We start from the raw sequence: 17,757 nt of genomic DNA on the forward strand, positions 1-17,757 counted from the left end.
TGGTTTTCATGGCACATGGTCTAAAGAGCCTGGGAGCATTCGACTCGTTTCTGCTTTTGGAAATGTGTGAGCAGTCGGGGAACAAAGCGAGCGGATACCTTACGCATATGAAGATGGTCCTGAATGATCTTTTCCACGGACCTCACACTAATCTTGACAATTTGGGCTAGGTACCAAACTATTACGCGGCGATTTTCCAAAATGGCGGCCTCCATTAGCTGGATAGTGTGTTCATCGATAGCGGAGTGGGGTCGCCCTGCAATGGGAGCCGTTTCCACCGAAGTCGGACCACATTTGAATTGACGATGCCAGTTGTTCACTACATCATATGATGGGGAATCCGCCCCATAAGCCTCTTTTATCTCATCTAACGTCTCCCTTGGAGCGCGGCCTTTCAAGTACAAGAACTTGATGACTGCTGTGTATTCCACTGCATCCATTATCACACCTCACACCACTTCAACACCTGTAAAAGAAGACAGTTATTAGTTCCGAGCTGCACATTGGCACGTGACCTATAGTGACTTATGTCATTACACATGTGCAGTTTCAGCATCCTGCAGTAAATAGAAGGGAGTCAGGAAAAATCTTTATTGAACGCCTCTCGTACATAACGGCTGCACGGCCGCCATAGTGCTCCATAAAGTCGACAATAAAATTCCAGCAAGTGAGGGTGTCAGGCAGGAAGACCTGATCTCGCCAATGCTATTCACCGGCTGTTTACAGGAGGTATTCAGAGGCCTGGATTGGGAACAGTTGGGGATAAGAGTTCGTGGAGGATACCATACTAATCTGCGATTCGCTGATGACATTGCATTGCTGGGCAACTCAGGGGATTAACTGCAAAAATGATAAAGTGACTTAGACAGGCAAAGCAAAACTGTGGGTCTAAAAATTAATATGCAGAAAACCAAAGTTATGTTGAAAAGTCTCGGAAAAAAACAGCAGTTTACAAATTGTAGCGAGGCGCTGGAAGTTGTAAAGGAATACGCGTCTACTTAAAGCAGGTATAGTATAACCGCAGGTTCGGATCGCGAGAGTGAATTAACTAGAAGAATAAGAATGGGGTGGAGCGAATTTGGCAGGTTCTCTCAGATCATGAGTGGCTGTTCACCAATATCCCCCAAGAGAAAAGTATAATTACAGCTGTATCATACCGGCACTCACGTATGGAGCAGAAACGTGGAGGCTAACGAAAAGGGCTTAACTTCAGCTGAGGACAACGCAGCGAGCTATGGAAAGGAAAATGATAGGTAGAATTTTTCGGTAATAGCAGCACTAACCAACCCGAACACCGTGGGGCTGTGCGTGTCGTCTGCTGTCAGGCGAAGTTCCTCGCCCGGAGAGCAGACGCGCGCGCGCGCCTACCGAGCCGGTTGTTCCGTTAGCGACGGTAGCGCCACCGCCGACCACTCAGCCCCGGCCGCAGTTAGCAAACCGCCGACGCTGAGCAGACGACGGGCAAGAGGAGTCGGTCGCGGGGGGAACATGGCGTCGGGAGCCGATGTCGCTGTCGGGGACTCGGAAAACGACAAGAAACGCGGCGGCTTGGGCGACAAATGCGGCTCAGACCCGGCCTCGGACGACTCCTCCGAAAGCGATGGCGACGCCCAGCCGACCAAGGCATTCCACCGGCGGATTTCCACCTCGAAGGCCATCAAAAACGGGGTAAGGCGCTGACGCGCACGCTCTTGCGTGACACTCCCGTGTCCGCCTGCACCTGCAAGCGTTGTTCCGCTCACGGCCGTGTTTACCGAGCGGCCGGCACCTCGAGTCCCTCCGGATGCGGCACGCCGCTGTTGCGGTGCAAGTGCATGCAATGCAATTGCTCTGCGCGCTTTGCTCATCGGCGGCATCGCGGTGTGGTTTTCGGTTTGCGCGTGACGTTTGACGGCTCGTTTGGCGATCAGCGTAGCAACTTTCAGCGGTGTTTTCGTGTTTGGAGAGTGGGCGCCGCTCGCAAGCAATCTGAATCGTGCACAGCGTGCATGCGCTAGTTTGCTGCTGGCAGTCCCGGAATAAACACACGCGTGTATCATGTGTTCACGCGTGTATGTATGCCGTCGGTCGGAGTACGGCGCTGTCGACTTTGCACATTTTTTCACTGTCGTTCAGGGTTTGCTTGTGTAATTTTTCGCGCAGCACGTGCTAGCCTCGCTGCATTAGTGCCGGCGTAAGCAAAGAGCGGGTGATAGCCCAGGCGTCCAGCTCAGCGGCGCGTGCAACCCCGTGGTCGGCGTGTGATCGAACGAACGCTCGGGAGGCGCGGTCCGGGGGCGCGTAGCAGCGCTCCAGCGGCGCCTTTGCTTGAACGGCAAAGCTGCGGCGCGTCATATGAATCGCTCGCGCGGCACGAGCTCGGCGGACACGCTCGTTTACTGCTTCTTTCATTTTCGCCGCTGCTTTTTTTTTTTTGTTCATTCTGTGTTTCACCACTGGTGCATCTGTTATCAACATGCGATTTTACGCAGTGCACTTTGCGCGCCGATCTATGTCGCCTATAGCGAAGAGAGACAATGAACAATAACCGCCGAAACCAGAAACGTCGCTTTGAATCGGACTCGCAGTCTGGGAGTCGGCACCTTTAGCGAAACGGCCTTTCCGGAGCAGGGAAGAAAAGCGCAACAGGTGCGCGCAGCGGAACGCCTGACCGGCGCTCGTTGTGCAAAGGGGCTGGGATGCCGTAACCTTTAGCTTCGCGTGCTTGGCTTTCTTTCGAAAAGGTTGTTCAAAATGTGGTTGCATGCGGTCGGGTGTAAAACACTGTAATGCGCAGAAACATCGACACGGTTAGCAATCGACGGACGGTCGAACGTGCGAGTTGGCATTTGATCAATGAGTCAAAGCGATCCAGAGAAGTAACGTGTGCAGCTATGTCGAGAAAAACAGAGAGAGAGAGAGAAAGAGAGAGACTTTAATGAATAAAGGAGAGGTCTGCCTGGTTATGGGCCTGGAGAAAGACAGAAAGCAGTAACGAAGAAACATCATGCTCAGCGCATGTACAGTCTTTGTCAAAAGTAACCAGGCTCTATGGTTTGCTTCACATTCGTATAACAGAGCTCTCACGGCTTCCCAAAAGATCAAAAATTTCTTTGAAGGTGAGAACTGGGGTTCTTCTTACCATACAGAGATTTAGAGCTTGAGGGCTGGCATAATGAGAAGAAAAACGTGCAGCCTAGTTACTTTTGACAAAGACTGTACAGTCGTGATACCGGATATGGTATTTTGGTTGAACTTGCTTTATTTTATTTTTTTCAACTGGATCAGCGATAACTCGTAGTACAGCGGGACACTGTAAGGTAGAAAAGCTACTTCGCCATTACGTGTTACCTGCTGTGATCGTTTACTAGATTTTTGTCGACGTAATGGTTGCGTACGCGCAATTCGAGCTGTTTGCCGCCAGTGTATGTGACTGAGTGCACGGATAATGCATACGTCACAGCAGTGGGCTACGAAAGGAACGGATCTCGGGCTAGCTCAAGCCTGAACGTAGACATTCTGTAGAGTCGTATGTTTAAGAGAAAATTTTTCGCAAGTACGTGTAAACGCTTGTGAGAACACTGTCAACAGTGTTCCGACCGTGTTCCGGTTCTGGGAAGCCATTAAAGCTCGTTCAATTGCACGGTAAAAGGGCCTTTGTGTGAGAGACACAAAATGTGGGAGAACGACAACTGCAAGGCGACGACGTAGCTGACGTTCGGATAGTCAATGCGGTGTACCCGAGTGTCGCTCGTGAGATGTCACTGGAAACGCTTCAATTCCGTGTCCAAATGGGACACAACACTAGCAAGGGTGTTGTAAATGTTTCGCATGCCGCCAAAGTGTTAAGCATTTAACATATTGATGAACTAAACCCATTAATAGATTGTGGCACTTTATTTTTTTTTGGTTATCTCACTACCGATGACGAAGATTCGTGCTCCGGCGAAACTCAGCGATAGATTCTCTGAAAACTAGTTGTCATCATCATCCTCATCAGGACAAAGACTTCTCCCGTTTTTGCGTTGTCCTGCGTCCAACCTATGACTACGAATTCTTTGACATCAACCACTCTCTGATACTCGCAGTCGACGGCAGCGTCTTCCCTCTTCTGGTGCTCCCTTTGTCCTATATCCGGTTGTGTCAAGGCATTTCCTGACCCGGGTCCAGTTTCTCCTCTACTTAAAACTGAAATACCTCCCTGGTTTAACTCCGCTTACGTGCATTTCGTTGTTCTAAATGAACGCATGGCCTCCACTATAACCCGAGCCCTCGCTCCCTACATCTTGCGCAAGATTTTAAACTTAGAGCGCACTTCTGTGGGAAACACAACTCCGCCTGGATTATGTATCTTAGCCGAGAAACGACTTAGTCGTTGCGCAACTATAGTGAAGCGCGTGCGGGCTTCAAAGGACTTCGTAGAGAGGGAGGGGGGGGGGGGGGGGCGCTTCGGGACGAACCTCGCGCCACATAGCGCAACCAGAGCTGCGCGTCCGGGTGAGTAACCAGACCTCGCTCGTGCGATATGCGCCTCCTTCTCTGACAGAGGGGCCGTTATATCTACTGTAACCTGGTCCTAAAAGGAGGAAAAAGAAATGAAAAGGAAGAAGGAGGGGGGGGGGGGGGGGGGTTAGTCTGGAGTCCACTGTGTGCTTGTGCTCGCTTTTTCCTTTTTGCGTTTACTCGCTTCTTTTAATATGGATATAAAGTGGCGAATTCTCTTCCACAAAAAGTTTCCAGTGCGTCAGTGGACTTCGTCTATACGAGATAGGGAAAAAAAGCGTAAATTGTGAGGGAGCACGCTTTTCGCGAGGGACTCGCAGTCTGGGCGCACGAAGTTGCGGCAATCTGTGCGTTACCAGTGGAATTATCGTCTTTCGCGCGTGAAAGAACGGGGTCCTGCGCCGAAGTTGGGAGGTTCTGCCTTTTCTCACTTGTTAACGTTTTTTTTTCAAGCAGCGTTAACGCGGCTTTTTGATAGGTGCGCAGGTAACTTTTCATTCACTGATGTGATTATGTCTTTGTATTCTATTCAAGCTCACTTTGCATAGACGGTAACGGGAAAGAACGACAGGATGTAGTGTCATTTTCTTTTTCTTTTCTGTAAGGTGGCAAAAACTGATCGAGGCCCTTGCCACCTCCATCTCCTGTGCCCCGTCCTTGCGGGTTGAATTCCGTCGCCAAATATGCACGTATACCGCTCGGTCCCAGCAAACGCCGCGCTGCAGTCTACTCTATATACTGGCGCCAAAACACTTCGGGTGTCACGATTCTGCAGTAAGGCTGCTTCAGTGCGTCGGGTAACCTTCATTACAAATCTTAGCGCAGGCGTCTATCGCTGGACGAAATCTTGGGAAAGGAACAAACACGTTTCCGTACATGGTTAAACTGCGCGAAGGAAACAAGGACAGAGACAGAAACACACGTACACACTGAGCGCAGAACTTCCAACTTTTATTCGAAAAACGCTTCGGGCATTACCTTTTATACGCTCTAAACAACCACCACATGACACAGCCGGGATAAAAACCGATAAGTATTGACAGTAACGTGTCCATGATGCGCCGACCCGCCAGAGCGCCAATCTAAACTATACCAGTGTGTGCAAGCTTATGCACCATTGATACCTAGATACAAGGAAAAAGAAAAGGGAGACTGGAAGATTAAGATCAAAAAAGCGAAGATAAAACCAATACCACCAAAGAGGTCATCAACAAAACGCTGTAATACTAGCGCAACCTACTCAGCGATGGGATGAGACGCGGAACCAACAGTAATAACAATAAACGATGAAGGTGCAAAGCCACTGAAACACGTAGGCTGAAAAGAACTAAGAAAAAACACGAGAGGCTAAAACTGTGAAACTGAGAGTGAAGGATGGAGACAACAAACAACAAAGGTAAAGGCGACGCGAGCAATGAAAAGGCGAAACCAGGCTAAAATCTATGAAGGATGGCAAAAAAAAAACAAACAACAAGAGTACAGGTGCAGGGTTAAAATGGACGGTTTAAAGTGTTCCCTTCTAAAAACGAGATTTCTTTATCAGAAAGCATAATGGACGGTGTGCTCACACAGTTCTTCGAATTCTTTGCGATTAGGAAGGCCTCTATTATCTCCCTTTCCGTTTTGGTTCTAGCCGTAGCGGGGAACTCTGTGCTTTCGAGAAACGGTTGACAATCACTTTTCTCGCACTTCTTACAATGTAAGGCTAAATTTCCTCCTGAGTTGGTAGAAAGATTGCGAACATGTTCAGCCGCCCTCTCATTAAAACATCGCCCAGTTTGTCCGATGTACATCTTTCCACAGGATAATGGCACCTGATAAATAACTTCTCTGGCACAATCAGTGTACTCAAGGCTGTGATTTGAGGTGCATCCTTGCTGCCTATCATCTCGGTTCATGAATGCACACAGTTTAGCTAGCTTGCACGGCGCCGCAAACACGAGTTGGACACCGTGCGGCGCCGGGCAAGCTAGCTAAACTGTGTGCATTCATGAACCGAGATGATAGGCAGCAAGGATGCACCTCAAATCACAGCCTTGAGTACACTGATTGTGCCAGAGAAGTTATTTATCAGGTGCCATTATCCTGTGGAAAGATGTACATCGGACAAACTGGGCGATGTTTTAATGAGAGGGCGGCTGAACATGTTCGCAATCTTTCTACCAACTCAGGAGGAAATTTAGCCTTACATTGTAAGAAGTGCGAGAAAAGTGATTGTCAACCGTTTCTCGAAAGCACAGAGTTCCCCGCTACGGCTAGAACCAAAACGGAAAGGGAGATAATAGAGGCCTTCCTAATCGCAAAGAATTCGAAGAACTGTGTGAGCACACCGTCCATTATGCTTTCTGATAAAGAAATCTCGTTTTTAGAAGGGAACACTTTAAACCGTCCATTTTAACCCTGCACCTGTACTCTTGTTGTTTGTTTTTTTTTGCCATCCTTCATAGATTTTAGCCTGGTTTCGCCTTTTCATTGCTCGCGTCGCCTTTACCTTTGTTGTTTGTTGTCTCCATCCTTCACTCTCAGTTTCACAGTTTTAGCCTCTCGTGTTTTTTCTTAGTTCTTTTCAGCCTACGTGTTTCAGTGGCTTTGCACCTTCATCGTTTATTGTTATTACTGTTGGTTCCGCGTCTCATCCCATCGCTGAGTAGGTTGCGCTAGTATTACAGCGTTTTGTTGATGACCTCTTTGGTGGTATTGGTTTTATCTTCACTTTTTTTTATCTTAATCTTCCAGTCTCCCTTTTCTTTTTCCTTGTATCTAGGTATCAATGGTGCATAAGCTTGCACACACTGGTATAGTTTAGATTGGCGCTCTGGCGGGTCGGCGCATCATGGACACGTTACTGTCAATACTTATCGGTTTTTATCCCGGCTGTGTCATGTGGTGGTTGTTTAGAGCGTATAAAAGGTAATGCCCGAAGCGTTTTTCGAATAAAAGTTGGAAGTTCTGCGCTCAGTGTGTACGTGTGTTTCTGTCTCTGTCCTTGTTTCCTTCGCGCAGTTTAACCATGAACGAAAAGAACCAACTAGCCCGCCAGAAGACTATTCTTGAACGTTTCCGTAAAAAGCAGGGAGCTTTAATTGCTTATACTTCTACTGCTCAGTTTGGCCGCGAGGTGCTGACATTTTTATTACAGACGGAACGCAGCGAGCTTATATGATAAAAAGCCTAGCTTTCTGAAGGAATGTGAGCTCTGCGCAGTGCGTTTCTCCGTCTTTTCCTCACAAGTCGCTGCAAGCGGCTCGCCTTCCGTTCGCTAGCCTCAGAAGTGGGCGGAACACTCATGCTCCTGGGATCCGGTGGCATATTTGAGGCTGACTTCTTAATAAATTGGAGATATTCGCGGGGCGGAGATTTCGGTGGGCATATGAAGCCTTTGGTTTCTTTGGTGTGACTTGCAATTTCGGTCTATCCCAGCACATTCTGGTTTGGCGGCCGCCACACCTCGCCTCCCTTAGACGCCGTCACTGCCGCGGAGTGCTAATCACGTGACGCGAGAGTTAGTCGATTATATAGCTTCACGGGTGGACGTGTGGAATACTTCTGGGTCTTTTTACTCGGTGCATTTCTCCAACTCTTTCACCTTCTTCCCCCGTTACTTCTCCTGTTTTTTTTTTTTTTTCTTCCCGCCCGCACTTTGCGGCGCTTGTGGGAAGGTGAATGGTATATAGCCGGACTGCGTGGAAAGTGCAGGAGTTCGTCGCTGGACTGCGTTGTAGATGCGCCTTTGCGCGCGGGCAAGCTCGCACAACTGATCAGGCGGATAGAGACCGCAGTTACAGAGCGGGCGCTTGCGGGAGCTTGCGAATTTCGTCAGATCCGGCGCGCGCACCAGACAGCAGCTTGACAGCTCATTGCCTTAGCCGCGGGTGCAGGCTAATCCTTGAAAGAGCGCGTGCTTTGGAAAGGTGTACGCTTACATGGCTGCATTTTCGTCCGTTTGGTCATCCTGCATGTGCTTGCAAAAAGAGGTCGCGTATCAGAACGTTGGGCTCGCGCGGCACTTTCGTTGCCTCTTTTGTGTCACGCTGCAGTTGACCGCGCGTCTGAGCGCACTTTTAGATAGCTTTAGATAGTTTAGATAGCTAGACCACACTCGTTAGCCAGCGCTTTTGTCCTGTCGGAACTCCCGCTGCGTCCCGGTTTCTTTTTGCTCGTTATTTTTTTCTGCAAATTCAGTTTTTCGTTAACGCACGGTGCGGTGAAGGAGGAACGCTGGGTTGGGACGAAGAAACGAAGAATTGCGGCTGCCGCCCACTGTACAGAACACACGCGAATCGCTGAACGCTTCTACCGGAATGTGAGCGGGAAGAGCGAAATCAGTAGAGACGCCTTGACAGTCGCTGGCTGCACCTGATAATCGACTGGCGACAGACTGCATAGTTTAATTATCGCGAACGTCGGAATCGCGGAGTCACAACTCGGCCGACAGGCCGTATAGCTCTTTAGCTGCGGTGCCTGCAGCGAGGCTTTTTCTTTATTCTTTTTGTTTCCATTTCCCTTTGTCGCTTAGTAGACTACTTATGGTTTAGGCCCTCGCGACAGCTTCCGCGTATCTTCCGAAGACGCTGTCAGAGCTGCTCAACGCGTAATGCGGGTTCTGCGCCTGGTTTAATTGCGTCTGCGTTTTTGGCGGGAACTTTCTCGCGCACACACACTTCGGGCGCAATGCTCTGTAGAAATCCGCCTTGAAAGCCGGGCGACGTGATGGGCCAACAAAAGAAAAGCACTTATCCGCAGCGGGCTCCGCTGTATACGCCGCGAGCACTGCGGCCGTTCCTCCGAAAAGCCGAGTGGTCTTTTGGGTTGTGCCTACTGCTCCTCAAAAAACGCGCACGAAGCTTAGCGGGAGCCCGCAGTGCGGGGTCCCACGCGTATATAGCTTCTCCTTGCCTTTGTCCGTTCTTTTCTGCTAAATCTGGCGTAACTGGCCGCTTTCAAAACGAAACAGCGTCCTGGGCAGAGACGGCATCCCACGTCAAAGGAGAAAAAATGCCATATAGCCGCACAGTGCGCGTGGGGCTCGGCGGCCGCTGTGTGGGGCCACTCTCGCCGCAATTCGCGGTCCACCGAGACTGTGGAACGCAGACACTGGGTCCCCCACTGGCAGCTTCCCTCGGAGCTTGCTCCCTCTGGCGTGCTGTGGAACGTGAAAGTGGCGCGGAAGGAAGGAAAGAAGGCGAAGTTTGCATTCCGATGCTGTTCACTCTTGCCGGTTCGACCTGACAGACAAGAAGACCGTGAGTAGGACCGTAAATGGGGGCTTGACTGTGAGGGCAGTAAATACCGTTCTCCCAAAGAGAGAGAGTGTGTTTCGCACTGCAAATTTCATGTGGTGCGACAGCACTGAAGTGATGATGATGAAGATGATGATGAAGATGATGATATGATGATATCGCGCTAGGGCATCTGTGCTGTGGCCATAGAGCGCCATGCCACAATGTTGTTTCTTTTACTCAAGGTGCGGTCAAAGACCCATTTCCCAAGCATTTCACGCTAAAGAATCCGAGCATCAGGCAGGGGTAAGCTTGCACCCATTGTATCATCCGATGGGTACCCGGCGGCACTGGGGATCGAACCCCGCACCTCCCGCGTGTGGGGCGGATGCTCAAAGGACTATAGGTCACCGCTGAAGTGCCAGCACACTTTGAACACACCGTCTAGCAAAGAATGTGTTCAAGAACAAGATTGTCTATACAGTCGGTCATATCTGATGCCAGGTAACCCATCATTGTCGTCACAATCAAGGTACTGCAGTCGGGTGCAACTCAAGAACGAAGCGGAAAATGTCCCCCAAAGGAGCCCCTTGGGCCAATGGCGTCCACCGATTCTCCCCTTGGACTGATCAGTGTGAAATGTAAGGGTGCGCCAGATCCGATTAAGCCACAGCTTAAACGGAATAACCCCGACGCCATGAGAACTGAAGAAAATAGCAGCGCTGAAGCATGCAACCACAGAAGAAGAACACGACACAAGCGCCTGTGTCCTGTTCTTCTTCTGTGGTTGCATGCTTTAGCGCTTAGGTTTCTTAGGTTCAAAATGCACCAACTAGCCCAAGAATGAAGTTTTCATGAGAACTGGTCGACGCCATTCGCTGGAGGGCCTCCTTTGAGGGGCGTCTGCCACTTCGTTCTTGAGTTGTATATCCGACTGTAGTACATAATGCGAGGCGCCAGTTCCGGCGTCCACTGGTGCTAGTAACGGACGGCAACATACTCTTTCCGGGGTAAGCCCCGCAGTTGTCGGTCCGTCTTGTAACCGTTACATTGTTACGAAACTTTAAGGGAAACTGCATAGGTTTTAGAAATCAACGAGCTTAAGAGGGTCGAATGTGTGAAACTTGCTGGTAAAGCATGCGAAGTCTTTTGGGGCTAGCACTTGAAATAGTGAAGTAATCGCCGATTAAAATCCGGACGCCCTTCAAGCTTCTCCGCAGCGCACAACGCCAAGTGGGGGGCGCATGATGACGTCATCGAAGGTATCGGTACATTTCCAACGCACAAACGCCTGCTTTGAAGGAAAAAAACCAACGCCACCCAAGGCGAACCCTGCCGAGAGTTGTTTGGCAGCGTTTAACGCGTCAGGGCAGGGTATGGCTGACGACAGCGGTAATTTGAAATCATACCTTCCATGACGTCACGCTGAGTTTTTCTGCACTTCTCCAGTGCATTGGGGAGAAGCGCAAAATTCAATTGTTGATTACGTCACTATTTGAAATGCTAGTGCAAAAACACTTGGCATGCTTTACCTACAGCCTACATAGATTTGAATCCTTGAATATCGCGAAATTCTCAAAAAAGTGCTGCAGCTGCCCTTTAATTAAAGGTGGTCTAATCTGTGAACACCCGCGGTGAACACCTTCACCGTCTCTGCCCCATATCTATCTTGTGGCACCATTATTTGAGCTGTCGAACCGTGAAGAACGTCGTTCTACCGCATTGTCATCTGTATACGATACATGCTTTTCAAAAAAAAAAAATGCAATCTCTCTCGCCGTCGAGAGATGTAAGCATGAAATACGATACATGCTTTAAAAAAACAAAACAAAAATGCACTCTGTCTCGCCGTCGGGAGATGTAAGCATGAAATGCTTTGCAGCACATAGTTGGGTTACAGATGGGGCAGGATGCCATGAAGAAGCGCGTCTTCAGCCGACCTCGTAGAAGCGCAGAACGAGCCAGAGACAGATGCGCGTGCGATCACGAATAAGCGGCCCAAACACAGCCGTAGCATCCGCGGCACTTCTCGGGCTTGTGAGTATTGTTGTTGTGACTGAAGGAAGGATGAAACGGAAAGAGCACGGGCCTGCACACTGGCTCGAGCTGAGCCACAATCGCTGCCACGTGCAGACAGAAGAGAGATGAAAGATGTGAGAGGAAAGATAGAAAGAACAGACGCGCGTCGCAACAACCGCGTCCGCCGAAGCGGAGACGCTGGCTGTAACAGATACCCCAGAGCCCACCCCCAAATGTCCCCCATGAGTGCGTGCTCCCCAGACCACCCCCTTTTCGCCGCACTCACCTTCTTCTTTTTTTTTTTTTATTAACGCCGCGTGTTTTATCGCTTTAAAACAGTGATGACGAGATGGAGTCGCTGTGGCACACGCAGAGTTACAACGCTGCCGCCGGAAACACGATATTAGCTTGATAGTATATAGATGCTTCGAAAGCCAGCACCGCGCGCTTCCGCTCTGGGGGCGCTGGTAGCTGCTCTGACATGAAGTTTCGCAAAGTTCGCTTCAGGTTCGATGGGTTCGCCGCGGTTCCCGAGCTGCACCACTGCGCCAGGAGTGGTATGAGGTGTTCGAACTTATTCCGGAGCCCTCCACTACTGCGCCTCTCTCCCTGTTCCTTCTTTCACTCCCTCGGGTTGAGATTTCCACTGAGAAGTCAGGCCTCTTTCCTTTCCTAGTGGCGAATCTCGCCCAGTATTCCGCAGGAGCGCTGCTCCCGAAGTGTTGGTGACATGCTCACGCGGGCGCAAGTAGCGCGCGTGTATTTCAATAGCTGTCGCGTGCCGCGTACATTAGCTTCCGCTACAACGCTCCACTGCACGTGTCACGCAGCTTGACTCGGCGCTGCTGCATGATCATGAGGCCGGCAATGGTGTGTCTTTTTATAGAGCCTGTGTTTGACAACGGCGCGCAAGCTGCATGCCAGGAATCCTGATCCGCATTTGCTTCGTGTCCCATATAGCTAGCTCTGCAAGGGCATGCGGTGGCCTTGTGGTTTGAGAATACGCCTCGCTTGTGGGAGGTGCGGGGTTCGATCCCAGTGGCTGCCCACCGGTGATACACCGGGTGTAAGCTTTTCCTTGGCTATATTGCTCGGTGTCTCTATAGGTGAAATTCTTGGGAAACGGGTGCATTGACCCCACTTTGTGTAGACTAAAAAAAAAACCTTGCGCGTTGGCGCACTTTGGCCAAAGCTGCCCTGACGCGCTTAAAAAATCCCTCATCATCGTAACTCAGTGAGGCACTCGGCCGTGGCGGTTCTGTAATTGTGGTGTTCAGGAACTGAGCGCAAGCTTTCCGTCTAAGCGGCAGCGAAATGCAAAAACACCCGTGAACCACGGTTTCAGTGCGTGTTGAAATACTCTGGGCGGTCGAAACTAATTCGTCGCCCGGCCTCTCTTGTAGCCCACGTTTTTTTTTTTAATATCGTGGTTTTCACGAAATCGACGCCGTGCTGCGGCGGCTCCGCGAACTAGTCTACGGAGGATTGGAGCGCGCGGAGCCACGCCGTTTGCTTCACTGTGTAATTGGTTTGCCGGCACATGCAGACGTTGTCAGTTTTGCTCTGGAGTTATATCTTATGAGGGCTGTTACATCAAGCCCAGGAAATCGTGACAAGCTCTTCGACTTTGCACGGTTACAAATGCACTCACCGCGTGGCGCCGAACTCTCAAAATCGCAGAGGGAGTTTCGAATAATCTCGGCACATCTCATCGATTTTCTGTGGCGCTCGGAAATGGTGCGAGCTTGGGAAGCATTGTCTGTGGGACAGATTTTGTGGCAAGGAGGAAGAGTCGGCCATGGTAATCATTCATTTTCGTGCGGAATCTCTCCGAACTCTCTCTAGTTTTTCTTGAAATTACAAGCTCGGAATACCTCCATTGAGTCACGCGGCGGTAAGCACTGGTGGCCGAGATGTTGCGCTGGTTGCTGAGTGCCCTTGGATGCTCAGGCTCATGTCCGGGCTCCTTGCCTCCTTCTGCGGTTACCTCGCGTGAGCCAAACAGTCTCTTTTCTCGAGGCTGTGGAGGAAGAACAAACGAGGCAAGGAATACATCGTTTTCGGGAGTTTGAAAACGGCTCTGCGTGAAAGCGGATCGGTAGGTGGTTGATGCGGCGATTAAGACTGCTGCTAATTCTTCTAATTGCCTGTCTGTGGCAGTCCATAGTTGACATCAAATGCGGCAATTGAGGACCAAGAAGTGTAGAATCGTGGAATGAGAGGAAAAACACATTTCGAAATAAGTGTTTGGTTTGGTTTGGTTTTGTGGGGTTTAACGTCCCAAAGCGACTAAGGCTATGAGAGACGCCGTAGTGAAGGGCTCCGGAAATTTCGACCACCTGGGGTTCTTTAACGTGCACTGACATCGCACAGTACACGGGCCTCTAGAATTTCTCCTCCAAAGAAATTCTAGCCGCCGCGGCCGGGATCGAACCCGCATCTTTTGGGTCAGCAGCCGAGCACCATAGCCACTGAGCCACCGCGGCGGCCGAAATAAGTGTTCAGCCAGGGCACCTGTGCGAACCTCTAAATCACTCCGGTTGCTATTGTTCTCGTATTACGTCTCTTTTCTGGGTGTGTTTTTTTCTCTTGCCTTTCATGTCATTTAGTCGTGTTTTTTTGCTCTGACGGGAATTGTAAACAGGCGAGAAAATGAATTAACTGCCTTTCGCAACCGGCAGTCGATTGCCAGCCGCCTTGATGCGTCAAACACAGATAAAGGACCCGGGCGCAGGCCTGACCGGAAGTGACGTCGATATGTGTGTAGACGCTCCGAAGCGTGGCGGTCTCTCTCGCTCTCTTCTAACGCCTCGTAGCTCCCGGAACTTTGCGTGCCGAAAACTATAGCCACGTTCCGGCTTTGCTGGTCCAAGTAAAATACAGCCCCGTTTTTACTTTCCTATCGGCCATTACAGTTATTCCGGATGTACTATTCAGTTCCCATGTGCGGTTGCGCGAAATGATTCGGAAACCGCTCCCTTTGACGCGCCTAACGACGCACCATATGCCAGAGATTTTATCGTGCCCAACAATTCTGGACAAATGCATTTTTGAAAGGGAACCAGTTTATGAACACGATGTTTTTTATATATTGGAAGATTTCACTATAGCAATCAATATATCCTCAGATCTCCCCTCGGCAGGCTTCCATTGTTTCGCTATTAACGTTTTTGCTGCCGTCAAAAGCGTTTCCCGTTGTCTTCTCTTGTCAGTATTAACTGTGATGTGGATAACTTGGACTAAGCACCTTGAATATGTAAGCTAATGCTAACCGCAAATTATTTTTCTTGAGGAGGGCTTTGAGACTTTCCACCCCTTCTGTCCGTCTGCTCGCGTACAAAAGTGTAATTCTGCCGATACTAGACTATGCATGTGTAATTTGGGACCCTTTCACCAAGACTAACATCTCCAAGATGGAAATGGTGCAAAGAAAAGCAGCTCGCTTCATATATAATAGCTTTGGACGTACATCAGTAACCGAACTACTAATGAAAGCAAACCTGCCACCATTAACGCAAAGAAACCGTGTATCACGACTAAAATTCCTCTTTCAACTTATTAACGGTCATTATAAAACCGACCTCACGGGAATACTTAGTTTTTCATCTGGGTATTCTACAAGGCAGAGACACAGTCGCACAATAACCGCCTTTAGCACCCATAATAACTGTTTTAAGTATTCCTTCTTTCCCCGAACAGTAACTGAATGGAATCTTCTAAGCAATGATCAAATTTCAAAATCATCACTATCGGCATTTGTTTTAGGTATTGTTTAGAAACGTGTTGTCTTTAACTGTTTATACGCTCCATGGATCTAATTTGTATTATATGCTTTGTCTGTGTTATTGTTTTTATTATGTATTCATTGTATCCCACCCTGCTAAAATCCCCAGAGGGGATTGCAGTATTGATAAATAAATTGATAAATAACTGCTCCATGCGAGCGATGGAAACACTTTAAAAGAAAGATTTTGCTACATATCGGAAGAATGGACCATTACCTTCAATATTTCTGTAACTGTACCTTGTAATTTTCCTATATTAATATTTTTTTGTCCGATAGTGTTGGACATGGAGACGTATAAGGCTGCGTGGTTTGCCTTTGCATGCATGCCCGGCGACTTTGTTCGGAGGTCTCGAACATTGAACACGCTTGTCGTCGCTTCTCTGGAGCTGTGTTCACTCGTCGCGGTACACTTCTCGAGATTCACCGTGCCGCCCTTCGTTCGTGGATTTGTTTGCGTGAAGTTAGCTTTGAAGCCAGTTAAACAACATGCAACTGACTCGTGTGCCGTTTTAACGGGACCTCATTGCGCATTTCGCATTAGTTGGGAAATCCGACTAATCCGACGGTCCGCGGTGCGGCGCAGTCGTCGTAAAATCGTTGCGACCGGACAGAAAGTACGGAAAACTACAAGCGTTGAGAGAAAGGAAAGGAGAGACGAAGGAAAAAGCGATGAATACGCGAAACTTCGCGTCAGAAGTGAATTCATTGCAACGATTTCACAAGGCCTCTGCTGGAGCATTAAATATAGTATGGCTGGAACACCGCTCGACGTACTGTGTGTTCTGCCCGAGTGACTCAATTCATAATGATGTGCTCTCGGCACCGCTTGTACTTTTCGCTTTCGCGTTTGTATATATACTATAGGCACCGATTCCAGCTCCTTGTGCTCGGTGGTGATTTACTTATGGGGGGGTGCCTGTCGCCGAAAAACTAATTTCCGTCTGAAGAGCGTTCGTTTGTGGACAGCGAGGAAGGAGGCTCCCAGAATTGCTTAATGACCAGGGCGCCGGCCGCGCGCGCACTCAGGGGGAGGTGTCTTGGCGGCCGGCTCTTCGAGAGTCATGAATGCAAAATTTTCTCGCCGAATGGCTTCGAATTGCGAATCCCCCGGGCGTTCTTTTGTCTGCGAATCTGGCGTAGTCGGAGTGAATGATGTTAGAGTGAAAGTGCAAGCGAATGAAAGAAAAGACAGAGAAAGAAGTGTCACGCTTGTTGCTGCGGCTCGGACGCGCCTGCTGCGAAGCATGCATTCGCCGCTTTGGACGGACACGCTCTATACCTTGTTAAAACGATGTGTGTGTGTGTGGGGGAGGCTGAAGAACGCTGGTGCGTGACGATGCGTGCCGCGTGAGCTTTAGCGTAAAAAAACAAAAAAATAGGCGCGCCTGTGACTGCCCGGCTGCCTGTCGCTGCAAGATGGGTGAAGTGGCCGCTGGCCTTTTTTCGCGAAAATGTCGCGACGCCTTCAGCGACGACCTGCGAAGCGAGGGGACGGGGCCGCCTGTGAAAAGTTTTCGTTGCGCCTCTGCCGTGAGAAGCGAAAAACAGGAATGACGAAAAACCGAGAGGCAAGAATGCACGCGCGAAAGAAGCCGGCACGTACTGTAAACGAGGTTCGTTGCGTGGCCTGGAAGCCGCCTTTGCTGCTCGGCTCGCTGGGTTGCTGCGGAAAAGCCGTCGTTTTCTGCAGGAGGGGGGAGGACCGCGTGTGTCCGTGCGTCGAATGTCGTCTGACGTTGCGACACGGTACCAAGATAGGGGGAAGGAATGATAAAAAGAACAACAAAAAAGAAAATATAGGGGGTGAGTAGAAACATGTCGCTAACTCGGCCTTTTTGCCGGTTGACTCTCGACGCCGTCACTTTGCGGGCCGAGTTCCCTTCGTTCGACTGGGGCAGAGAAAGTGGGGAGCTTTTTTTTTATTTGCCCTTACTTTTTCCGCACCAGCCGAAGCATGTGTTGCGCATAGATAAGACGCGCGAGAGCCTACATTGCGGACTGCCGAGGAAGCAGCTCCAATTGACAGCACGTCTCGTCGACGGCGGCCACCGCTAGTATTTGTCGTTTTGCAACTGAACGCTTTGTGCAGTTTTCAATAAAGACCAGGTCCTTCAGTTTGCCGCCATTGAGTCAGACGTCCGCAAGAGCTGCGGAAGAGTATTGACACCTCATTACCTTCTGTCACACTTTCTCTCTCTCTCTCTCTCTGTCTCTCTCAAGTGTGTATAATTTATTTAGTTATTCATTGAA

General features: G+C 49.7%; 1 protein-coding gene across 3 annotated transcripts in view; it reads left to right on the plus strand.

Annotated features, from left to right (window-relative positions):
• The first annotated feature begins 1,440 nt into the window (after positions 1-1,440).
• Positions 1,441-17,757, plus strand: part of LOC149341266 (diacylglycerol kinase delta) — a 209,058-nt gene continuing 192,741 nt past the window's right edge. For all 3 annotated transcript variants that reach the window (XR_016282895.1, XR_016282896.1, XM_089543272.1), the window contains exon 1: positions 1,441-1,668. Coding sequence is in view for 1 of the 3 variants with exons in the window: in XM_089543272.1 (XP_089399398.1) it covers positions 1,489-1,668 (180 nt within the window). In the remaining 2 variants the exon portion in view is untranslated. The remainder of the gene's footprint in view (positions 1,669-17,757) is intronic.

The sequence above is a fragment of the Amblyomma mixtum genome, chromosome 5, assembly GCF_055824585.1.
Source record: "Amblyomma mixtum isolate Tamu chromosome 5, ASM5582458v1, whole genome shotgun sequence".
In the NCBI taxonomy this organism is placed as follows: Eukaryota; Metazoa; Arthropoda; class Arachnida; order Ixodida; family Ixodidae; genus Amblyomma; species Amblyomma mixtum.